Source organism: Eulemur rufifrons, chromosome 3, assembly GCF_041146395.1.
Source record: "Eulemur rufifrons isolate Redbay chromosome 3, OSU_ERuf_1, whole genome shotgun sequence".
NCBI classification, from domain to species: domain Eukaryota; kingdom Metazoa; phylum Chordata; class Mammalia; order Primates; family Lemuridae; genus Eulemur; species Eulemur rufifrons.
The window spans coordinates 12,219,954-12,245,827 of NC_090985.1; the positions used below are offsets into that span (position 1 = coordinate 12,219,954).

General features: G+C 40.0%; 1 protein-coding gene across 2 annotated transcripts in view; it reads left to right on the forward strand.

Annotated features, from left to right (window-relative positions):
* MCTP2 (multiple C2 and transmembrane domain containing 2) overlaps nt 1-25,874 on the forward strand; it is a 227,231-nt gene that overhangs the window by 68,874 nt on the left and 132,483 nt on the right. The window contains exons 3-7 of one of the 2 annotated variants that reach the window (XM_069465770.1): nt 2,309-2,371; nt 3,558-3,666; nt 23,668-23,810; nt 24,584-24,660; nt 25,212-25,323. In XM_069465770.1, the coding sequence (XP_069321871.1) occupies nt 2,309-2,371; nt 3,558-3,666; nt 23,668-23,810; nt 24,584-24,660; nt 25,212-25,323 (504 nt within the window). Of the gene's footprint in view, nt 1-2,286; nt 2,372-3,557; nt 3,667-23,667; nt 23,811-24,583; nt 24,661-25,211; nt 25,324-25,874 lie in introns of both variants that reach the window. The other variant, XM_069465771.1, reaches the window with a different exon arrangement.

Below are 25,874 nucleotides of genomic sequence, written 5' to 3' on the forward strand. Positions count from 1 at the left end.
ATTGTCTTTGCTTTTGCTTTTCATCTTTTAATTTCTTCAATACAACCTTTCAAGCCTCTCCCTCTAATTTAAAATATTTGTGGTCCTTATGAATGTTATAATGCTGATGAGCACTGAATTTCTTTAATGTTGATATTGTATTACCACAAAGCAAGCAAATCGTCTTATCCTTAGCAGAAACAAGGTAATATTGCAATTCCTAATCCTCATTAAAAAATCTGTTTTCTTCCTTCAACATTCTTTCGTGTTCTTTGACAAGACAGGCTGTTAAGCAGACAGAATTAAAAAATACTGTCAAGCTGTGTAACTGTTCACAAATTCTACTTCAAACAGAAACCTGATGCACCATTGTCAAAAGCTTGATAACAGACTGGCGTATTCCACTTCCATAAAGTGTCACCAACCAGCCTCATGCAGTAGTGGCACCAGTCTGGCAGGAGTAGTTAGAACTAAATCAATTTAGTCAATTTAGATGTAAATTTAGCCCTTATGGCTTGCTAATGCTCTAATTGTGCCAGTCAATCTGGGAGGATTATTTTTGTGGAAACATTTTATTCTTTGATATTTTAAATATGTTCATTTTAAAAATAAAAATATAAAATATGAACAAAAATGTATTAAAAATAAAAGTATTTGTTCTGTAAAGTTTGGATTCAGTCAAAAGGCCACACTTAAGGACCTAGAAGGCCTCATGTGGCCTTAAGGCTACAGGTTCCCCACCCCTGGCCTAGGGATATTGGACCTGGTGCTGATGGGGGAGATTGGCAGGTGTGAGAACTACAGATTTGAAGAACTAGCTATAGGTCTTCTGTTCCTCCCAGCTAGAGCACTGTGAGGCTCCAAGCTTCTTGTGCTCGCGGCTCATTCCTGCCCAGTGGCAGCCTTTCTTGATGTCACTGAGTGGGCCAGAGAGCCCATGCTTGTTTGCAACTCCCCACGATCTCTCTTGGGTGTTGAAAAATCACCCTCCTAGTCTCGAACTGGGCTTGTATTTCTTCCTACAGCTCCATCTGAGAGGGTGAATGTGGTTCTTGGAAGGCAGCCTGCCACCCAGCAGGGTGTCCGACTTGTGCCTGGGACCTCCCTGGTGTTGCTGTGCATGGAAAGGACCCATGTCATCAGTGCCCCTGGTCTCCGCCTCCACCCACAGTGGCTTATGTTATCTGAGCAACCTCTGCCTGCCTGCTTTCTGTCCCCAAACTGGCCCATAGCGTGGAGCCACCCAGCTTTCTTTGGAGGACAAAAATCCCATCTTTTTTACAAAAGAAGTCAGCCCTACCTAATGTGCCAGACAAACAGGAACATCCTCAAATTTCTGGGAGGCACTCTGCCTGTCAACGAAGGCAGCTGCCTTCACATTCAGCCCAGAAATCTCAGAAGTCCTGGAGCTCTTCTGGACTCCTCATTTGTGCAGGTAAAACCTGACACAACCGAGAAGTCTACCGTACCCCACACTCGCTACTCAATGATACAAGTTTCATTGCCCTGTGTTATCATTTCCTGGGTATGGGAGGTATATTTAAATTAGGAAGCACAGATGCCTCCCATTCTGAGGTCATTTGTTCAGAATTTGCATTTCCTAGTTTGGGGTTGGTGATTGTATAGTGGCTAGACCCATGGAGGTACGGTTTGAGGAAAGCGTTTCAGGTCACATTTTCAAATGTTTCCTACGTGATGGACATACTTAGTGCTCTGCATCCTGATCTGCCCACTTCCCTCTGGAGGCTGCAGGCCAGGCAGACCCACCTGAGAGGGACCTGGCAGAATGGTCCTGCTGTTCCACTTCCTGCACTAGAAACAAAACTCTTATAGTTGCACCCTAAGCCTGTGGATGGACTAGGGATGCCTGAGTGGCCCAGCAGGTAAGTGCAACCACTCTTACCCACACTCTGATTGAGGACTTAGGTGGCAGAGGCTGCAGCCAGATTGATACCACTAAGGCCACTTCTCCTTGCCAATTCTTGCCACACCAACAGGAAGGCAGCCCACACAGCTGAAACTGGGTATGCAAAAGTCAGATTTCCGAAGAGAAAGACCTGATGGACTATAGCGGTCCACAACATTTTTGGCACCAGGGACTGGTTTCACCTCCTGCTATGCATCCCCCTATCCCACTCCTGGTTCCTAAGTTCCATGGAAGACATTTTTCCATGGACCAGGGTGGAGCGATGAAGCTCTGCAGCCCCGTCCCTAACAGGCCAAGGGGTACAGGTCTGCGGCTCAGGGTTGGAGACTGCAGCGATAGAGGATATCTTCATGGGTTGATATTCATTTGCTTTTTCAAAGCACACTTTTTTTTTCCTCCCAGAAGCTATGTGGCAGCGGTGATCTGAATGCTTCTATGACATCTCAACATTTTGAAGAACAATCAGTGAGTGGCATTCCTTAAAAATAAACACTAAAGTAAATGTTGTAACTATTTCTCATCGATATTTGGGTTTGTATTCTTTTTGCCTCTTTTATTTCTAAAGAATGCTGAACTGTATCTACGTACAAATACAGGCCTTGCAAATTTGAGCTGGATGAGATTAATTCAGTGTCTATTGATTTGTCAGACTGGGATGGATTCTTCTAAAAATACAGAGCAGCTATGAAATTGAGTGAGATAGTAAAGGAGATAAAACCATTTTGAAGTGCTTTGAAACTTTGAAAAGAAGGCTGTCAAGGGTGGCTTAGCCGCAGGATCAATTAATTGAATATCCCATAAGTGAACGATAAATGATTTTATCTGTCCTCTAACTTTGAGGACAGTAAAGAGTTTGAATCGGCTCAAAACTTTAATTGGACTCATGTAATAAATATCTGAAAATAGACTTGCATGTGACATTATGGCCCACGGGAGTCGATGCATATCTGTAGAAAGAAGTGACTGAGCCGAGGGATGTGAGACGCCGAGGATAAGAGTAGGGGACACGGAAAGAGAGAGAAATGTGGGAAAGCCAGGAGACCGCTGGGCAGAGGCAGTGTCTCACGTGGACCCAGGCAAGGAGCATGTGTTTGGATGGACACGCAGGCTCAGGACAGGGTCCGCAGAGTGTGGAGATCTGAAATGTGATCACACGTGGAGGAGGTCTCCCAGAGTTGGTGGAGCTTGGCGGGAAGGGTGGACAAGCAGAAGGAGACAATTTACACCTGAGCTTAGAAGCTGCATGTCTTCCTGCTATTTAATCTCTCAGGGTTCTACTGTAAGTTTAAGTTTTATAGTAAGAAATCTTGCAGTTAATGAGGGTGTTTCAGAGGTTGGTGTACCGTTTATTTAATTCTTGGAAGGACATACTCTGGTTTCTCTTCAGATCGTATAATTCTTGGACAGTTCATTGTGCAAAGATATAATCACAATTGCCTCTGAATTCTGATAAAATCCCATTGGGGAGAAATATAAAGGACTTGTTAATAAAGCATTGTAACCAAGCCATCCAAGTGAGTGGGAACTGGAGATGAGGGGTGACCCCCATAGTGACCTTTCTTTTTTCCCCTCTTAATTTAAGAAATGTCTCTGAAATTCTCTTGAATGGGCTCAAGACCCACTGACTTAACCATCTTCTCCATCTGTTCAGTCTCTTGGGGAAGCCGGCGATGGCTTGAGTCACCTGCCCAGTTCTTTTGCCTACCTCCTCACCATACACCTGAAGGAAGGCCGGAACCTGGTGGTGCGAGATCGCTGTGGTAAGTCAACCTTTTCTATCACAGCATGGTTTAGGACAGACCAGAGTTCAAATTTAAGCCTTTCCAGGTATAAGACATTTGCACTATTAGTTAAACACATTGAACCTTACTATCCTTTTTTATTAAATTAATAATACTAATAAAACTAGTGCAACCCCTGTGGAAAACAATATGGAGATACCTTAAACAGATTCAAGTAGACCTACCATTCGATCCAGCAATCCCATTATTGGGCATCTACCCAGAAGAACAAAAGTCATTCTATAAAAAAGACATCTGCACCCGAATGTTTATAGCAGCAAAATTCACAGTTGCAAAGATGTGGAAACAACCCAAATGCCCATCAATTCATGAATGGATTAGCAAAATGTGGTATATGTATACCATGGAATATTACTCAGCTATTAGAAATAATGGCGACATGGCATCTCTTTGGTTCTCCTGGAGAGAGCTGGAACCCATTCTATTAAGTGAAGTATCCCAAGAATGGAAAAATAAGCACCACATGTACTCACCAGCAAACTGGTTTCCCTGAGTGCACATTTGGGAATAACACCAATTGAGTATTGGACAGAGGTCGGGGCTGGGTGGAAGGGATGGGTGTATACCTACTTGATGAGTGCGATGCGTACTGCCTGGGGAATGGACACCCTTGAAGTTCTGACTGGGGGGTATGGGGTGGGGGGAGGGGATGGGTGCATACCTACATGATGAGTGCGATGTGCACTGTCTAGGGAATGGACACAATTGAAGCTCAGGCTCGGGGGGATGGGGAGGCATGGGCAATGTATATAGCCTGAACTTTTGTACCCCCATAATGAGCTGAAAAACAAAAAAATAAAATAAAATATATCGAAAAAAAAAATCACATTAAGTTGTTTTAGAATGAAATGAGGTAACTCTGATAGCCTTATGCCTGGCACACAACAGCTGCTCAAGAAAAGGTTCCCTGGATCCTACTTCTCTAATTATCCATGACAAAGATGTGAATACATCCTTGTATAAGTTCATCAGATGTCCAAATCGATGGAGATTATGTCCAAATCGATGGAGATTATCCTTTAAACCAACTCCCTTTTGCTTTGAAATTCTATTGAGCTTTTATTTGTTGGTGTTTGCTTTATTTACCTTTTACACATGTCTCTATACATTTCCACAACTATATACTGATATATATTTTTTAATTAATATGGTTGTAAAATATTCATATTGTTCTTCAATAAGTTTTTTTCTTACTTTACAAGCCTTCAAGATGGACTGTTATCCCATATAAATATATCTCCTATCATTTAAATATTGCTAATACTCCATAGTATAATGTTGTATATGCCTATTCCTCTACTGAGGATAGCTGTTTATTTCCTATTTTCTTAGCAGTGTAAATGATGCTGTAATGAACATATTGTGTATGCCTCTGTGCACAGATAAGGCTATACCTTAGATAAAAATAGCACGTGTTTAAGAGTGGACAGGAGTGCCCAACCACCTGGGCTCAAATCTTGGCTTCTCTGTTCATTGCTATTTGATTTAAGAATGTTCCTCGATGCCTTAGGATCCTCATCTGTAAAACAAGGAGAGTGATGTTAACCTACCTTAGGGGTTACTGGGAGGATGGTAGGCATTAACTTATATAAAGTATCTGGTTTTCAATTGAGTTTTTCCTTCTAAATTTTTATAATTCCTTATAATTTTTAGCATTGATGGTTTTTTAAATATGTATTGAAAACATTTTTCTCCCAGTTCATCATTTATCTTTAATTTTATGGCCTCCTTTGTCCTTCAGAGGTTTTTTCATTTCACTGTAGGCAGATACATGTGTTTTATTCTTTATGGTCTTTTTATTTGGTTAATAGTTGGGGCTTTTTAGTCTACAGAGTTCTGTGTGTTGCTTCAGGTCTTGGCCAGTTTCTCTTGTTGCTTCCTCTCTACTCTGCTTTAGGACATCTTTTCAATGAAGGAAGGGCCTTTTGACTTTTTGCTCTGTCATCTGTCTCTTACCTTTTCTTTCTCATTTTTCCCTTGACTTTTCTTTCAGGAAGAAGAATTCCTCGGCTTGATCTTCTAGCTTGCTCATTTTCTTGTCAGTTGTTAACATTGTGCTGTTCTGTTTATGTGTTGTGTTGCCATTTTTTCATTTTTATAGCAGTCTATCTTTGTTTTAGGAATGAGATGATGCCATCTCTTTTTGAGAATACTAAGTATACATTTAAAACCTCCCGCCTGGAACTCTCTGTCTCGGATATAAGTGTATTGTATTCCCTGCCCCTCATTTGTGTGTTTGGCTCTCTGGAGAGGTGTGTTCATCTTTCTGTTTGTGCATTTCTGTTTGTGGATGCTGTTTGTGCTTACTGTGTCCTGCCCTCAGTGGTGGCGAGGAGAGCTGGGACATGCAGCTGGACAGGGCAAGCCAGTAGTTCAGGCTGGGTTCTTCCCATTCCTTCCGGTTATCACCTGCCACTCAAAGCCTTCCTCTTGGGGTTGTGCCTGTGCACACTGTTCCTGCTTGTCCTCGAGTGCCTTTGCTGGCCCTTGCCCAGCCTCCAGGCATAGGACAGTGCCAGCACTGGCTCCCCGTGTGAGCTGCACCCCCGGTCGCCCTGACAGTTGCTTCCTGCATCGGCTGCCTCCAAGCCTGAGCATCACTGGCTCACCTGCCACATACCTCCCATCCTGCTACGCCACCTCCACCCCAGAAACTTTTGCTGTGACTCTCTACTGCTCATGTTTTGGGCTGTGGATTCTCCTACTAATTTGATCTTAACTGAATTCCATCTTTCAGGGATGTATTCAGTATGTCCCTTATTTTTCCTTAAATATAATCTCTCTCTCTCTCCTTCCCTCCCCCTCTGTCTCCCTCCCTCACCCCCGTCTCTCTCTTCCCACCCCACCCGTCTCTCACATATTCTCTCAGATATAGCATTTTAAAATTGTGAAAAAATTTCATTTTCTGCTTGTTGGTAAATAGTTTCTTAATCAAATCATAGTTTCTTATTTATCAGTTGTGCCTTTCTTGTTTCTATCATTGTTATAAACACATCTATTTTAGTGGCTACATCTCTTATGTTATTTTTAATGTCTTGGGGCAGATAGCATTTCATGCCTGAAATAACACCTAAGGGACACGATCATAAATCAGTGTGATGTCACCTCCCACAAATATCCTGACTATTGCTCCAAACCTGCACAATGGCCAGTGGGTGCTTCTGTCAAATAATGACCATTATCAAGTTCATTTTATGACAGCCTATCTGGAGAGTAGAAATGTTCTAGAAAGAGTGTATTTAACTTTATTAGGAAGAATGTGTTCTTTAAATACATGTCCTGTTTTAAATTTCCCCAGTAGTCTGTAACTTTGGCGACATACATAGGCCCTGGACCTCTTCTATCTCTCAGCTACTCCTTTTCCAGTTTTTCCCATCTTTTCTGGGAAAAAATCACTCACAGCCTTTACTGATGTGAGTTATCTGGCTACACTGCCGTTGGTATATCGTGCTGATACAGTCCCAGCAGATTCCGAGCAGGTGGTCAGTAGCTTATTAGATGATGCAGCCATTGCTCCCACTGGAACGTGAACGACACAGCAGGGGTCGTGTGCACGTGCGCCATACCCTGCGGTTTCAAGACCAAAGGAGAGACCATAGTCTGCTCTAACCCCAGCTGTTGTCATCTCTATCTGCACAGTTTCCGCAGAGTTAAAGCACCATGTGGGAATTTGGCTTTTATCTTGTGTAAAACTAATATAACCCAAGTATAAACACCTAGAAAGAAGTCTAGGTCTCAAACCATGCTGCTCCAGCACCTGTTTCTTTTGAAACCAGTAGTGACTGTCCTTGACTGTTGTGCTTTATTTACTGGCAAGATTAATCATTATCTATTAAGAAAATAGCCCGCCCCCATCACGTCCTTGTTTATGTAGTACCGTGTGGGGTAGCGTGCCTTCCTGTGCCGTGACTGTGTTAATTTCTGCTTGACTGTCACAAGTATTACGTGAGTGACCAGGGCACGATCAAGAGCCTGCTCAAGGCCGGGCGCGGTGGCTCACGCCTGTAATCCTAGCACTCTGGGAGGCCGAGGCGGGTGGATCGCTCAAGGTCAGGAGTTCGAGACCAGCCTGAGCGAGACCCCGTCTCTACTAAAAAAAAAAATAGAAAGACATTATATGGACAACTAAAAATCTATATAGAAAAAATTAGCCGGGCATAGTGGCGCATGCCTGTAGTCCCAGCTACTCGGGAGGCTGAGGCAGTAGGATCGCTTAAGCCGAGGAGTCTGAGGTTGCGGTGAGCTAAGCTGACGCCACGGTACTCACTCTAGCCTGGGCAACAGAGTGAGACTCTGTCCCAACAAAAAAAAAAAAAAAAGAGCCTGCTCAAGGCGAGGCAGCATTTGAGTGTCCACTATGGATTTAAGAAGGGGTCCTACAGGAGAATGACTACAGCATTTGTTGCATATTTCCAAATAGGTGGAAGAGAAGATTTGGAATGTTCCTAACACAAAGAAATGATAAATGTTTGAGGTAATGGATCTTCCAGTTACTCTGGTTTGATCATTACACATTTTGTTCATGTATCACAATATCACATGTACCCTATAAATGTGTGACGTTATTATATATTAATAAAATACATGTAGCATAGTGCCTTGTCTGTAGAAAAGTCAATAAATGATGAGCCGTTATAGTTACTAGTTATAATAACTAATGCCCCTGTTCCTGACTCCCAGTGCAGAGCGCATTTCTGTGTTTGATGTCGGCTGCCTCATCAGTGAACTGGGGCACTTGGTACTTAACTTGTGTCAATTTGTCAATATCTCTGTGCCCTCTCTCTATGCCCTGTCTTCAGCATAGGGGTTTGTTTATACCATTGACCCTTGAACGATGCAGGGGGTTAGGGGTACCGACTCCTTGCATAGTCAAAAATCCACCTATAACTTTTGACTCCCCTCAAACTTAACTACTAATAGCCTACTATTGACCAGAAGTCTTACTGATAACATAGACAGTCGATTAACACATACTTTGTATGTTAAATGTATTATATACTGTATTCTTACAATAAAGTAAGCTAGAGAAAAGAAAATGTTATACTATTAATAAAATCATAAGGAAGAAAAAATATACTTACTATTCATTAAGTGGAAGTGGATCATCACAAAGGTCTTCATCCTCGTCATCTTCATGTTGAGTAGGCTGAGGAGGAGGAAGAAGAGAAGCAATTGTTCTTGCTGCCTCAGGGGTGGCAGAGGCAGAAGAAAATCCGTGTTTGAATGGACTTATGTTGTTCAGACCTATGTTGTCCAAAGGTCATCTGTATTTTATTTTCCTTATATGGAATCATGTATTTAATTTTTAAGTCAAAATTATAACTGATCAAATACTGATTTGCAGTTATGACAGAGGCTCCTTCCAAGTGTCATTTGAATGTGTTTCAACCTTGATTGCAGAGGAGCAGCTCTAGGATCTTTAATTTCAATTGAATAGTCTATTTTTGAATTTTTGGGGAGAATACTAGTTTTGATGACTCATTCTTTGCTAAGGAAAGAGTTCAGCATTTTCCTTGGATGGTTACATAATCACTACTGTTTATGTAACTTTCTGTCTAGAACTTGGATCCGTAGATTTTTTATGTACAGGGCAAGATAGCAAATATTTTAGGCTTTATGGGGCCATAAGTGACAACTATTCAACTCTTTAGACATAATGGGAAAGCAGCCATAGACAATATGTAAACAAATGAACATAGCTGCGTTCCAGTAAAACTTTATTTACAAAAACAGGCAGTGGTCTAGATGAACCAATGGGCCAAAATTTGCTGGTCTCTGTCTAGAATATTATGGTCTGATTTTTGGATTCTTGCTCTAAGAAAACTGCTTCATAAACATAATTTAAAATAAAGAAGGTATAATCTGATTAGGCAGCCATCAAGATTTGGAGCTTATGCTTTCAATGGAAGTACCTAGGAAGCATCTTTGTGATATGTCATGAAATAATTCAGAAAAATCTGGAGATATTGGGTAATAAAAAGTCATCTTTTTGATATTTCACTGAGCAGTTTAGTGAAAAATTATGGTATCCATCTCAGGAAAAGACAGTTCTGACAAACCCCAAGAAAGGGTATTAAAAGGTTCTTGTAGGGTTTGTGATTGCGGATTAGAACTTTTTGGTCACTTTGTACATCAGGAAAAGGTGTGGAGAAGCCTCTCGGTGCCAGCGTGTCCTGTCTCCCTGTTACGAGGCCACCGGCCAGGGCCTGGCAAGTGCACTTCCTGAGTAAAGCACCGTGAGGGCTTCATCTACATCACTCGCTTCCCTGGCTCAGACACAGAGCTGGTTTGTTAAGTGGCCTATCAAGATGGGCTTTTGGGATTTTTCTGGGGGTTTCTGTGAAGTTTGCTAAACTACAAAGTTGGTAATTTTTCTTTGGCAAAAATCAGGAGGGAGTTCTGGCTTCGAAACCATAGGCAAGTTTCGCAATGGCGTTCAGAAAGGAGTATTGTGTAGTCCCCAGCCAGGACACCCAGGGTCTTTAGTTGTCAACTTGTATATGTGCACGCACGTGTGAGCATGCATTAAAAAACAAATAAAATGAAATAAAATAAAACAGAAAAACTTGTCATCAAAAAGAACCAAGTGAGTGGGGTGACTAATAACTCCTTGTCATAGCATGTCTGTATACCCATGAGTAATCGTGGATATAAGAATAGTGTCCTGGGAGGCTGAGAAGTTTGAATGAGGTAGCTTTAGAAGTGTGGCTACATTTAGCAGATTGTTCCTTGCTGGTCGTTTTCCAGTTCTTCAAGAATTTCCTTTGAATCTCTGGCATGTGGCCCTACTGCTTTTACTAGACTAGGTCCTGGATTGGGGAGCTCAGGACTAAATTAAGCAGCCCTATTTTAAATTTTGTTAGTTTTTTTGCTGGCTGACTTTGGTTGCTATGGTAATCTTTCTAAGAATGAGTCTTACTCGAATGCCATAAATTGTCCAGGCATTGCCTTGCGCTCACCTCCTTTAGCAACCTACGGGAGAAAAACCATGGCGGTTTCCCTCCATCGCTGTTCTGTCTCTGTGGTCACCTGTCTGTCCCTGTCTGACCACTCCCTTGCCCCTCCTTATCCATCTCATCTTATTTTCCTTTGCTCTTTCTACTCCCCTTTTTCTCATCCTAACTCTTTCCTTTTATTCCTTTGTATTCCCCATTTCCTTCTCATCTTTTTTTTCCTGGGAAGTTATAAAAGATATATTGTTTTTAATCCAATAAGCGTATGCCTATTTTAAGTTCTTGATCTGAGCCAGCATAGTAGCTCTTGGTGGTCTTAAACTCTGAGATTGGTAAAGCAGAAGGAATATGATACGACCAGTTGCTTTTAAGTCCAACTACTTCATGATTTGGTTGATGCACAGAGGAACTTGCACCCTGGCTTAATTTTCTGTGGAAGGGAAAATGGCTGAGAGGGTACTTTGGTGTCTTAGAGCCGGTGGGGCTCATGCCAGCAGCTCTGTGCTCCGGGCCTGGCTTGAGCATCAGTGTCATGATGTGGGCAGGTCTCTTGTCCTGGGAAAAATGCTCAGCGCATACCTTCTTGAATCCTACAGCATTAATACCTGGAAAGCAATAGACTCTACTTCAAAATCCTGTATTTCCCTTGGTGTGTTTGTATTACTTTGCTGCTGTCGACTGAAAGAATACTATGTTGGTAGTGCCCTCTTGTGGCCACTTTTCAGTGTTGCAAAAGAGAAAGAAAGGTCAATTGAAGTTCACTGTAACATTACTGGGGCCATAAAGATCACTCTAGCTGTAGGTTGAGGGTTGATGTGAGTTTTAGGCCATGAAAATTCATGACCTGTTCATCCCCCCAAACTGCTCTCTTTTTTCACCTCCAGCACAGGTACATATTTGACATTTGTTTTTAGGGCAATGACAATCTTCATATGCAGATTATAGGAAAAAGGCATTAGGTAAGTCATTTTCATATTTGAAAGGAATGATTTAGAGAAAAGATTACAAGACCTCCCAATAGTGTGAAAACTCTGCCATGTCATGGGTGTTTAGTACATTTGTAAAATATTATCAAAATGTCCAAATGTAAGGGACCTTGATTAAAGTCCTAGTTTACCTTTACAATTATACCATTTTTGTGATTATGTTATTTTTTTCTTCATAAAGAAAATACATTTTTCTATTAAGACCCAGAGAGAAATATATTCTTCTTGTTGTAGCTGTAACTGAAGGACAAGTGGGTGTTTCTAGAACTCTGTGTTGTGTGCTGAGCTTCCCAACAGGTGTGTTCTGAATGGCATGTACTGAAGTATTCATTCCCTAGCCCTCTGGGCAGCTCCGCTGGGCTTGGGCCCGCCCCTCAGCACTCTCTCCCATATACCCTGCTGTGCCCTCCGTGTGACCATTTTCATCTGTGTCATGATGTGAAATTTGGGGGTTACTGGGTAATAGCTAAGAGTCCTAGGCTTTGGACACAGACCACCAGAGTTTGAATCCTAGCTCAGACATGGTCTAGGATAAGCCTGCTAGGCCTGTGCTTAGGATTAACCTGGTGCGTGTGCTTGGAGGGACTTGTAGTGGGGTGGTAGGGCTGAAAAATTGTGCAATAAATATTAGCTATTATAGGCTGGTGGTGGGGGAGGGGAGAAGAGGGGATGGGTGAAATCACACCTAACGGGTACAATGTACACTATCTGAGTGGTGGGCGCACTTATAACTTTGACCTCACACAGTACAAAAGCAATCCATGTAAGCCAAACATTTGTGTCCCCATAATATTCTGAAATTTTAAAAAAAGAATATTAAAATAAATAAATATTAGCTATTGTAATATTAATTGTTATGGTCATCCTTGGTAGAGTTATTCTTGCTTGGGTTTAGTTTTTGCATTTCCCTTGTAGGAAAGGGAAAGACTTCATGACTTTTCTGTTAGTTTTATTTGGGCTCATCTTGCCAGTTTCTCCCAAATTTTTTGCACCTTTTGTATATTATTTAGCTTTTTTACTCTTTTTGAGATAGATTTTGTTCCCCCCATCACTGCTATTACCTCCAGTCTGGTGGTGATGGTTGTTAAAGGTGTTTTTCTGAGGCCAGTTCCCATTTTCTGGGAGACAGCAAAAATAGAGGCTGTCTTAAAAGGCATGTCATTTGAATCAGGTCTCTGTTGTGAATTGATAGTTTTATTTTCCCCGTCTGAAATTTGACCCAGAAAATTCCCCTCAAATATTACAGTGACCTACACGGGAGAAGCTGGCATGGAAGAAGGCACACCACTAGGGCAGTGCTCACTGGAGTTTCGAACTCACAGTACTGCCCTGATCTGATTTTTTAAACATTTTTCTATCTAATGAAAAATAGGGTCTGGTTTTTAAATTGTTTGATTACCTGCTGTTTTGTTTTCTTTTTAACCAGACACGTACTTTTCCATATTATAAAAATTTTATTTTGAGAAGAAATTAAAAGTTTAATAATGCATCAGACTTTTTAAAATCAACATTCCAAATTAGGTTTGTTCTAAATTTTTATTTATTAGGAGTAATGCCACAGCAAACATTCTTATGCCTAATTTATGTGTACAACTTTTTTATTACTTTGTAAGTTATTTATTCAGTTGGGTTGAATATTTTCTGTTACAGGATCTGAACATTTCAAGATTCTCGTTGCAGAATTGCCAGTTTCTTCTTGAGAAAGATCTATTAATACTTTGCTGACCTACCAGTAGCATGAAAGTGGTCCACTTTCCCTTTCTCACCTATATCATGTGTAGAATATCAGTTTGATAGAGGGAAATGTTATCTTGTTTGTGTTTTAATTTGTATTTGTATTAATGATTTTGGACGCTTACATATGTTTGGTTATGAGATATTTGCTTTTCTTTCTCTTGCATAATCTATTCCATCTATTGCTATTGCTCATTCTTCTGTTTTTGTTGCAAAAATCTTTTTTTAGTCTTACTATTCTATTCTGGAGAGTGTCTTTTTTTTTTTTTTTTTTTTTTTGCTTTTGTACCTAGAAAGGCCTTTTCTCTCTTGAGAGACATGCTCTTCAACTCATATTTATTCTCTTTTCTGTCTGGGTTTACATTTTCCATTTATCTGTTTCATCTGTCTCAAGTTTAGTTTGATTTCTGGCTTGGAGTAGGAACTTATTAATAGTTTTACTTTTGCCAAATGGCCATCGAACTACCTAGGACTAAATATTTCCTTTCCTGATGTTTTGACTGCCACCTTTTAATTATATATGAAAATTCAAGACACAGTGGAGTCTGCTTCTACAGTTTCTCTTTGATTCCTACGGATACATTCTTTTGTTCAAGTGCCAGCTCCATACGGCAGTGTCATCGTATTGAAAGGTCAGTCCTTGTTATTTTACAAAATTTGGGTTTAGCTTCTCATTGGAGTACCTTCTCTGAACACCAGATGGCATGAGATCATTGGTATGTTCGTGGGAGCAACAGAAACACATCTGGACCCCTGTAGCAGACAGACTGTCATTCACCACGCACACACCCACCCCGTAACACAGAAGTGCATTTTCCTTTACTCATTGAGTTTTGGTAGCTTGCAGAGATCCTACAGTTAGTGATTGGAGCTCAGTTTTTAAATTTGTTTCTATTTATTCCTTCTCTACTTGATACAGATCATTTGACATGTTTGTCCTAATAGCCTTTAATGTATTCCCAGAGCTGAGCTCTTTCCTCTGAAAATTGTTGTTTGGTTCTGTTTTGGGGCTCTGTGCAAACTCGTGGATGGGTAAGAATGTCCTGATGCTCTATTGCTTTACAGAGTCAGTTTACCTGTTCTTTCAGCAGGATCCTATCTCAACTCCTGCAAAGTACCTTGAAGCAAAAGTGGGATGTCCTGCGTCTGCTGCGTGTAAGAAATCACAGAATTTGGGGGTTATGTCATAAAACTGCTCTAGTTATGAAGGCTTAAGAGTGAAAACAATCTGAGGCTTGGCTCTGTGACCTCATTAACTTTCCTCATCCTTTAAAAAATTTTTTCTTATACATATTTAAGGTACAACATGATATTTTGATATACACATATGAAATGATTACTACTGTGAAGCCAATTAACATACCCGTCATCTCACATAGTTACATGTTTTGTGCAAGGCAAGAACACCTAAAATCTACTAACTTAAATTTCCGCTATACAATACTATGTTATTGACTATAGTCCTCATGCTCTACGTTAGTTCTCTAGATGTATTCATCCCATGTAACTGCAATTCGGTACCCATTGATCTCCTTCTTCTTCTTTCCTCCCTCCCCTGCCCCTGGAAACTGCTCTTCTACTTTCTGATTGTATGTATTTAACTTTTATTTTAGATGCTACACGTAAGAGAGACCATGCAGCATTTTTCTTTCCGTGCCTGGCTTATTTCACTTAGCATAATGTCTTCCAGGTTCATCCATGTTGTTGAACATGGCAAAATCTCCTTTTATGAGGTGGAATAATATTTCTCATCCTTGCAGCAGCAGTATAATTAGTGCCTATCTCTTACAGATTTTGTAGAATTAAAGGAGATCACACCCATTGTTGATGTTACCACTAAACTTTGGTTGTGTGCTATCTTTTCTATAGGCTGATGTCCATTTCATTAGACTCAGATTTATGCTTAAATAATAGCTTGGGTGGGGGATATTTTTAGTATTTTTAATAGAAAGGGGAATATTAGGGTATTAACAATCGTATGTCCTTTGACAACATGGAATTCTGGAACACAGATTGCTAACCTGCATGTGGATCAGGTAGGTCTCACTCTGTACAGATTCCAAGCAGCTACATTCATTGGCTCTCTGGGTTACTCCTTTCTTGTTTTCTTTTTATTGCTGCATTCTTGCCACTGCCTCCTCTCTCCTTTTTTTCTATGTTGTCATGCCACCTTCTAACCTTACATAAGTCCCTCGTTGTTGGCATTACAGGGACAACCATGCATAAGGTCTCTGAGCAGAAGTTCACACTCCTGTGTGCTTCTGGTCAACGGACCACGAATAGGGGTGCAGGTATATTCCTTTAATGCCCACGTCACAAAAAGCCAATTAGTTCAATCATCAATTCACCAAATGCCCAATTTACTGAAATTACTGGGATTCTTCAATATATTGACAATGTTTTTCTTTCCTCTCTTTATAAAGTTATAGTTATTTATATTTATACAGATAATAGAATGGGGACTTTTAAAAACACATTTTGAAGGTCTCTGGGTTATATTAGTTGATGGATTATGAAGATAAAACCAAAGCACCATTTTAAACAATATTTAATTTGTGTGAAGCCAAAAAAAAATGATAGCAGAGAATGAATATGTCATAGCCTAGGCTGCAGAGCCCAGAAAGGGAAGACTGAGGACAGAAAAGAGAGATATATAAGGGAAGACCTGCGGGGAGGGGAGTCTGAGGGTGGTGTGGGGTGGGGTTGGAGGAAGTTCAGGGAGGCCATGGTGCAGAGGGAGAGTATGAACGTCCCGGGGATACCTCGTTCCCCAATTCCCCTCGAGCTTCTTTATATCCAATTATTTATTCTATATAAGTTACTATAAACTTTATAAATAGTTAAGATAATCAAGTTTTGGTAAAATTGATCATTTCAGACCATTGAGTCCACTGTAAGTCGGTCATAGGACATTGTCTCAGCTAATTGGACTTTGGTAAGTTGCCTGGAGCCATTCCATCCCAGGGTTCACCCAAGGGCAGGCCTTGTCCGCGGTGCCAGTGGGATTCTACACACGGTGGGTCCATGGAGAGGAGGGAAGGCAGTCAGACTTGGGAGAAAAGTTCAATCAGGGTGTACTAACTGGCAAAATAGAGATGGCAAGGCCAATAGAAGACTGGGGAAGAAACTCTTGTTCTGTGGTTGGTAACAACAGCAGCAACAACAACAAAACCAGCTCCTAAAAATGCAGCCTCCACCTGCCGAAGAAAGGTGGGCCAGGGTGTACCTGGGAGTATGCATGTTCCCTTCATTTAATTTTAGTGGCTAAAACCTGGCTTGGAATTCTGCTAATCTTGAATTTACCACCGTCTTAGGTAATAGAGATTTTTCTCTGTACAGGAAAAGTTCCTTCTTTCTCAGGTGACTGAGAAAAAATGCCCTCTAAATTTCCGCAATGTCCATGCTGTTTCTGAAGAGGCCAGTTAAGAGTGCGGCGCTCAGATGCTACTTGATCTGCATATCTCAGCCTAACTGCTAGGGGGCAGCAGCGGCACCTGTTCAAAACTCATCTCGAGCTTTTTTTTTTTTTTTTTTTTTTGCCTTCTGGACATCTTTTATTTAGCCAGCATCAAAGAAAGAACTTATGGATCCTATATAAATGTAGCTCAGGTTCAGTTCTTTTTCTGGCAAGGAGAGAAGACTCTAAATATATGTATATATTCAGAAGACTCTGAATGTCTGTGTATAAATAGAAGGGTCACTTATTACTCTTACCCTAGAGGATAAGAAAAAAGCCAACTTTATACTTCTGTGTTTCAAAATACTGCTTATATAGTCTGAGTTCATATGTGCAGCTCAGTTTCCTCAAAAACCCGGGAAATAATTGTTGACTTGAATCCAAAGTTTTAAGCCCTCCTTAAGAATGTTACAATAAAATGTAAACTCAGTGTAAAAAATGGTGATAATTTTGTTTTGTGAACAAACAGCTGCTTTGAGAAATACATTTAATTAGAAAACTTTTCTAGCTTACGATGACCTTTCTTTTGGAGAAACTGCATGGCTAAATTTTATAATTTGGTAGGCATGCTTTGCTGATGGCCAATAAGTAGGCTTTTCCTACAAATGGTGCTTTTGTATGTGACACAGTAAATTTTTAGTTCAAATTAAGAATGCTAGTCATTCTGATACAAATTTATGAGGTACATGTGCAATTTTGTTACATGCATAGACTTCCAGGTGGTCAAGTCAGGATGACTACAGTATATGTCACTGAATAACGTACATTACTAGGCAATTTCTCATCAGCTACTCCGCTCCAGGCCCCCTCACCCTTCCAAGTCTCCATTGTCTATCATTCTCCTTTCTAAGTCCATGTGTACACAGGAATTATAGTTTCGAAAAAATATATCGCATAGTAAGTTTTTGTGTCTGTGTATGCACAGACATACACATAAGTAACCATTAAACTGAGTTGTAGAAATATATTTATGGGCATAGAATACTAATTGTTATTGACTGAAGAAAACAGGTACATAATACTGCATGAGGGCTGATTGTGTTTTGTGAAAAGTGTGTGTGTACGTGAGTGTATACAAGTATACAAAGTCTACGTACGTATCAGCATACTAAGCTTTTCTAAAGGGTAGTAATTTTTTAGTGCATCTTGACTTACTGCTTTTTCTACCATAGCCATGATTTATATAAAAAAAAAAAAAAAGCAAAGAGAAGTTGTTTGTAATCAGAGCTGCATTACAGGTTTGTTTTATTTGCATATTACAATGGCTCTTGAGCCATTCAATGTGATAGTATCTGTTTGTATTTACTACTTCTGTTGATACCGGCCATTTTCTTCATAACACGCTCAAGGTGGAAACAGCTCTAAAGGATGATAAATAAAGTGCCAAGAGGAGAACAGAAATCTTCAAATTCTATGGTTCTTGGTGGCTCTGGCCTGATGATAGACCTGAGTTGTCACGTGTTCTCACCAGGCTGCCTGTTATTTTAATCAAATATATCTCCAAAGTACTCTGAAATCCCAAATGAATAACTTTACGACTGTAGGTAAGGAAGTAGCCAGTACTTATGAGGACGAGGTGATTTTTAGTTTTTATGTGGCTCTTTCCTTTCAGGACAGCTCAGACTATTTTATAGAAATTTTCCCATATCACATGGAATCCCTGTGAGAGGTATGTAAGATAAGGAATTTTCTATCCAATTAATGAAAATAGGTGATAGAAATCTCACGCTTTCGGAGATGGCAATAGAACGGACATTATAGAAACAAATTAGCAGTGCACATTTTCTTGTGCAGTGCACAATTACAATACAGTAAATGAATATTTAATTAGTGCTACATACCTTATACACTCTCCTCTTTTCAACTTAAGTGAGTAGTTATACTAAAAATAGTTGCACTTACAGTGAGGCGTTCTCGGTAAATGGCTAGAGCCTGCTGTCATTGAAGTATATTGGTTCATTCAGTTCTCAAGATAATCCTTTGAGGTTGGCAGTTTGCTATCTCACCAGTAAAGATGGGCAGGCATAAAGAAGTGGAGTAAATTGCCCAAGGTTATACAGTTACGGAAAGGAAGGTCTGGGATTTTAATCCACCATGTCCATCTAACTTCAAAGTTTATTCATTCATTCATCTAATATTTATTATATATCTACCATGCATATTAGGCACCTCTGGGCATAAATCTTACCTTCCAGGAGCTTTGATTTGGAGAAATTTAATGTTATGTTCATAGGTGGTCCAAGGAATGCTGTATACATTAAATAATTTTGTGAAATACAGAGTAGAAAAGTTTTAAGCAGTTTTTATGATTTGTCTTCACTGCATTTCTTAGCAGAGTTTGATATTCTACTCTACATTAGGAAAGTTCCAAGCCAGACAATAGTAAGCAGCTTTTCCCAGTGGTTTTAACAACATACCCCTTCCAGTCGTGGAGCGTCTCTGGAGATGAGGTCCTACGGATCACACTCTGCGAACCCCTGGATAGGTACTTCTCGTGGTCCCGGCCCAGTTTTCTTCTCCGTCCTCAACTCTCTGGTGCTGTAATATCTCAGCTACCAGGTTTTCTTGCTTAACCTCTTTCGTACTCTCTCTAAATTATAAGGTGTTGCCAGATTTATATTTCTAAAGCTTGGCTCTGATCATTTTACCCTCCTGCTTGTGAGTGAACCTGAATTTCCTTCCTTCTTCATACTAAAATAATTCCAGATGGGCCAAAGACTCAAGTGTAAAAAAAGGAAAACTACAAAACCAGTGGAAGAAAACATAGCTGAATTAATTTAAAATCTTGTAGTGAGAAAATCACTTCTAAGCAGGATGTTAAACTATAAAGCCATAAATAAAACTTTGGTAAATTTGACTAAATAAAAATAAAAATAACGAATTACCGGAAATAACATAAGTCTAAACAGATTGTGACAAGATTTATAGTCAGTGGCTGATTTCCATAATGAAGGGTTCATTCAAATCCATAAGCACAGGGCAAACCATGAGCCCTTCATGTTCATTTACCAGCAGTTCCAATGTTAAAAATTTCCACTGAGTATAATCACTTATGAGCTCCAAGATAGTTATACAAGGATTTTTATTGCAGTGTTGTTTGTACTAGCAAAAAGTTGGATGCAATGTAAATATCCATTATTTAATGACTAGTTAAATTGATGTACCACAGTGAAAATTTATTCAGTTAATTTTTTTAAAAAGTGGGTCTCTATTGCTCATGTGAACAGAGCTCTTCAAGATATGTTAATTATGAAAGCATGCAATCAGTTAAAAACAATTCTTGTATTTTTTTTTTCCCTGCAAAATGCCCAAAAAACTGTGTGTGGCAGGTACCTTAGACAAGTGTAAATCAGGGAAAAATGCTAGGGTAGAGAGTTAACTTTTCATTTCATCCCTTTCAGAGTTGTGTGTATGTATTACTTTTGCTAAAAAAAAAAATATATATATATATATATATGAAAAAAACACCCAGGAGAAAAGGAAAATAAAACACCTATATTTCTTACAGAATAACAGCTATATTTTTATTATTTTTTAGGGTGCTTTGGCCTCTGACTTGAACCTGCCTTTTAAACTTTATTTCCTATTATATTTTTCTTCCTTAATCTCTGGATAAATTGAAATGCTTGCTTGGCACCACACCATGCTAGTCATTTTGGGCCTGCTTCCCTCCCAACCTCTCAGCTCCAGTGGCTCCTACTGGCATGACCTCGTTCCTTCTCTGCGTGTTCTGATCTATCCGTATTCCTACTCCCTTCTGCTTGATTTCAGTCCCCACAGATACCCCACTAGAACTAATCTTTCCCTCCTCTGAGCCGTCAGAACCCCCAAGTTCAGTTCTGTTTGGCCACTTCCCTCTGAGACCTTGTGTTGTATTTATGGGATGCCCACGGCCCGTCGGGTGCAGACTGCCTAGCACAGAGCCTTGCTCGGAAAGGCCCAGGAAGGGTCTGTGGCATGTGAGCATGCGTGACAGGCCCAGTGTCAGGGGAGACGCGATGACCTGTAGTGTCAGTGCGCATGAGCAGAAACAAAGACGCGGCTGTTAGGCGTGGGAACTGGTGCAGCATTTTGGAGGACCCATAACTGGCTGTTAGTTTGTCTCAGCATGTATGTTCAACCACGGTGTATTTAGGGTGGAGCAGGACACTCAGGCCATCGATTCTGAGGTTGTGTCACTCCATCAGGTCCTCAGGGCAGCGTCGGTGGCAGCCGCAGGATGGAGGCATCCATCCTCTCTGGGCTCCTAGCTTCTTTCTGGTCGCGGAGCACCACACCGCCACAAGAGCCTCATTGTGCATGAAGCTCCCAGTGGAAAAGGTTAAAGTCCACCCATTCAGGTGTCATCTCATCATTTGTATAATCTGGGAGTTGCATTCCTGAGCCGCCAACCCCTTTTCAGAACCTGCCTAGTTGAGATGTCACTTCCCTGACAGTGAGGCACTTAGGCTCGGAGAGAAAATCACCATGTGCTCCCCCTTTTCTCAAATTTTCCCTAACAATTAATGCCGCACTAACTTGACACCCTCTTTCCTTGTTTGGCTTTGTAAACCCTGGTCCCTTTTTCTATTAATTCCAGACATTAATATTTTCTTTCACGCAACTGCCGCCATTCACCCGTGAAACAGTTTGAACATTATGTAGCTGTCAAGATGCCTGGGGATTACCCAGTATGCCTTGCCTGTGAGAAAGTGACACGGCTGGGGCCTGGTGTTGAGATGTTTATTTTGAGAGTGTGCTGACAAGCATGAAGGCCTGATCCCAGAGTGGCAATTTCATTTAATTAAAGGCCTCTTTTTATTATAGTTTTCCTCCATACACACACACACACACACACACACACACACACACACATATATCAGAATGATTGTTAAAGTCTGACTCGCCACAGGTGTTCCTTCTACTGTAAAGCGAGGGGTGGGCCGATTGCTCTCCCACTGGTGACCGTGCCACCGAACGGCTGGGAATGCGCTCATTTTTACTGTTCCGCTCAGAACTCCTGCGGAACCCGGTGCGTGTGTGTGCGTGTGAGTGTGTGTGTCCAGATTTAAAATAAAGACTGCTGGACCTCTACCCCTCTGTTGCAAAACCTCGAATGTGAGATTTGAATATGTATATGTGTATGTTTGTAGTTTATTTAATTTCTTTGTTTAAAGTTAGTACCCTTGCAATACTGGAAGGCTAACTTATCAAAATTGCACCTTAGTTCAGGGGTCCCTAACCTATGGTGAGTTGTGTAGTTATTTCATTATATATCACAATGTAAGAATAATAGAAACCAAGTGCACAATAAATGTAATGTGCTTTAATCATCCCAAAACCATCCACCCCGCCCCTCCCCAGTCCATGGAAAAATTGTCTTCCATGAAAATGATCCCTGGTGCAAAAAAGGTTGGGGATTGTTGCCTTAGTTGATCTATTAAGGCTTTTAAACAATGGATGTTATTTTACTTTATAGTGATGTTAATTTCAGTTCAAATAGCTGGGAGATGTATTACATTCATTTTTCAGTGATTTGTAGTCCTGGAACTAAATAGAAACATAAAAAGGAGCTGAAAAAATAAAAGATGGAAGAGTATTAATGGTTTGGTAAATGTTGTGACAGAGTAGCTTAATTAATTTTTGCTATCATTTTCTTAGACTGTATCAGCTTGACTTTAATATCAGAAATTCATTTCAATCAATATCCTGGGTGTCTACCTTGGGCACTGTGCAAGGCGCTGGGGATACTACAGTGGACAGAGGACACTGCTGTCTTTGTTTACTCATTCACAGTGCTGCGTTTCACAGTTAACTATAATATCATAACTCCCCAAATTAGGTTGTTTGCTTCTTTGTAGCATTATCAGCTGGCCTTCAGTTAGCCCCTCATTGACTGCTCATTCATTTGTGCCTTCTCTACTCACCGTTTGCTAGGTGTTAATGAACGAGTACATCCCAGGCACTGTGTGATGACACACACATGCATGTAACACACAAGCGTGGTACATAATTCATGTATTATGTTGGCCAGTGTTTTGTTTTTGTTTTCTGTTTTGGTTTGTTCATTTGTTTGTTTTTCATTTCAATTGATCTGAAAAGTGTGGAGGAGGGTTTGCCATCAGCCCTTCTTTTTACTTTGGGCATAGCGACTGGAGGGACATTATTCATTTCTTTTGGCATCTGTTTCAAAGCTCTCAGGGAGGAGCCGGGCAGGTCAGCTGTGTCAGCTCTGAGGCCAGCTGAGGGCTGGCTGATGTGGAGTTCAGCTGGCCTGGGTGAGACAACGGTCGCTGCTTTAGTGCAGGTGCAGAGAGGCACCAAAGAATGGCAACTTTGTCGATTTAATCTCTACACCCCCATTTTCAGTCTTAGCCCATCTTTTGAGCCAGTGATTCCAGAGATTTATTTATTATGAGTATATTTTAAAGTACAGGATTCTGTTGACTCAGCCATCTGGCTAAATGTTTGGAGCTGGTTTCTTTCCCTTTTCACTGACTGTTCCTAGGAGGGGTGGGCTTCTCCCCAGGACTTCTGACACCGTTGGCTGGTGCTGGTGGATTTTATTTCTTGAAATTTTTCTGAGTAGTGTAGAGGTGACCTACCCACAATGAAACAAAACAGACAAAGCTCAAGGAGTCCATTTACATTCTACCACTGAAGGCAGAAAAGAATCGTTCATTTATCCCAAATTGTCTCGCTTCTCTCTCGCCCCTGCACCTCTGAGGCCTCAGATCTCTGTGCAGGGAGACATTAGCCTGGGGAGTGTGGAAAGGGTCTTTATTTAATGGAGATCCCAGGTTTTTACATGTATTTTAAAATTCGGTCTTGTTCTCTTTTTCTTTCAAAGGTACAAGTGATCCCTATGTGAAATTTAAGCTGAATGGGAAGACGCTATACAAAAGTAAAGTCATATATAAGAACTTGAACCCGGTGTGGGATGAGATAGTTGTATTGCCAATACAGAGCCTCGATCAGAAGCTACATGTGAAGGTAATCACAGGAACCTTTCGAATCTGCTTCCGTATGGAAAACATTTCTCAGCAGTTATTCATGCCCTCAATTTGCCCAAATTAATTCTTTTATTGTTCTCAGGACTAGATTAAAAATATTAATATAGAAGGAATTCTTTATGCTATTTGTCAAAACTGTATCTTTCAGATCAATGAGATAAAGTCTACTGAAAATCAGAGTGAAAATAATATCTCCATTGATTGTATTTAAATTTACCAAATGTGGAAGAATTATTACTGGCGGTGCAGTGGCGACAAGTACTAAAGCCTTTCTCGTTAGGAATAACTTTATACTTAATAGAGCTTTAAGCTACTGGTTGTGAGCATCAATTGCTCTAACATCTGGGTGAAAACTGCATGAGTTGAGTGCAGAATGGGACTGCTATAGAGTATGTAGCAAATTTCTATTTAATTGGCAGATCTGCTCACTGTGGAAAATACTAAATTTTAATGAGAGGCCATTTAAACTACAGAGAGTGGTCCATTGTGCGTAACACTTTAAAGGATATAAATAGTGCCTTAAAAGTAGTTTTGGCTGTTGTTTTGGCCATAGTAGGCAACATGGGCAAGATTGAATAATTTTGTTCTGTATATATAGGCTTGGCTAAATTTCTCTTTAACTGTACTGTGCAAAGTATTTCAAAATCTGAAAGATTGATTTCAAAATTTTCAGCCTATTGCATTTGTTAGTAGTTTGATAAACTTGGTTGGTTTACCATATTCATGTGTTGCTGGCCTCTGCCCTCTTTGTAGGTATATGATCGAGATTTAACGACATCTGATTTCATGGGTTCTGCCTTTCTCATTCTCAGTGATCTTGAGCTTAACAGGTATTGTATTTTTACCTATTAATTGTTATTAATGAATTTCAGAGGGAACTCAAGATAATGTTAAGTGGTGCTTGCTGAAAGCAAATGACAAAAACAGCATAATCTGAATGAATAAAAGAGTGCTTTCAAGTGTTGTTATAACTCTCAGAACCTTTTCTAAGATTTTTGCTTTTTAGGTGCCAAATATATTAGTCAGATGTTAAATATTTTATAATGTATTCTAAAATGTGTATTGGATTTTGTACTGTCATCTGTTAATATTCAGTTTCACTAACCTAACTTAAAATTAAAACAAGTATTTAAATTTTATTTGGACCATAGGAGAGGGGGATCAGTTAACCAACTGTTGAATTAAACAATGCCAAAAAATTTCTCTACCCTGAATATGTTTGGTTTATTTTCATTAAATTTGGTGCTTTTTTTTTTTTTTAGCATTTTTGTCTAATCCTTATTCAGAGCTAGGAGACTTTTACCACAAGCTCCTGATGCCTTATAAGACTATGCAGTCCTGTTAATGAGTGCTAAAATTATTTGTTGCTTCTTGCTTACAGAACGACTGAACATATTTTAAAATTAGAAGATCCAAACAGTTTAGAAGATGACATGGGAGTGATTGTCTTAAATTTGAACCTAGTAGTAAAACAGGGTGATTTCAAGAGACATGTAAGTGTGATACTTTTGCTGTTTTTAAACTCTTGATTGCAATTGTCCTTCGATTACTGTGCTAGCAGACAACTGACATTTTTGTAATTATTTTGGGGGGAAACGATTAGTTTTATAGAAACTTAAAGTACCTATCTGTGTTATATACATCTTCTGTTTTGGAAAGAAAGTCCATTAAGAAATTATCTCTATTTTAGCTAGGGATGTGGTTAGTATTGCTATTATGAAAATCTACATGCTGCTTATGGTTTGCTTAGTATAGATCATTTGAAATATACTTGTTCTAAGTGCTAAGGCTTCTATTTAATATGTTTTAGGTCCTAGATGACTTAAGTATTATTCAGTTATGAAAAGCCATTCCCAGGATTTAATTATTGCATTGTATATTATTAAGGTTATTAAATGTACATTTGTAGCATTTTGGTTCCTTCTTATTTTTTCTTTTTAACTTTTAGCTACCAAGTTTTCCTCTGGGATGCTTTTAGGAAGACATAAATTGTAATGTTCTCTGGTCTGTTACATGGAAATTTCTAGTTACTACACCACTTATT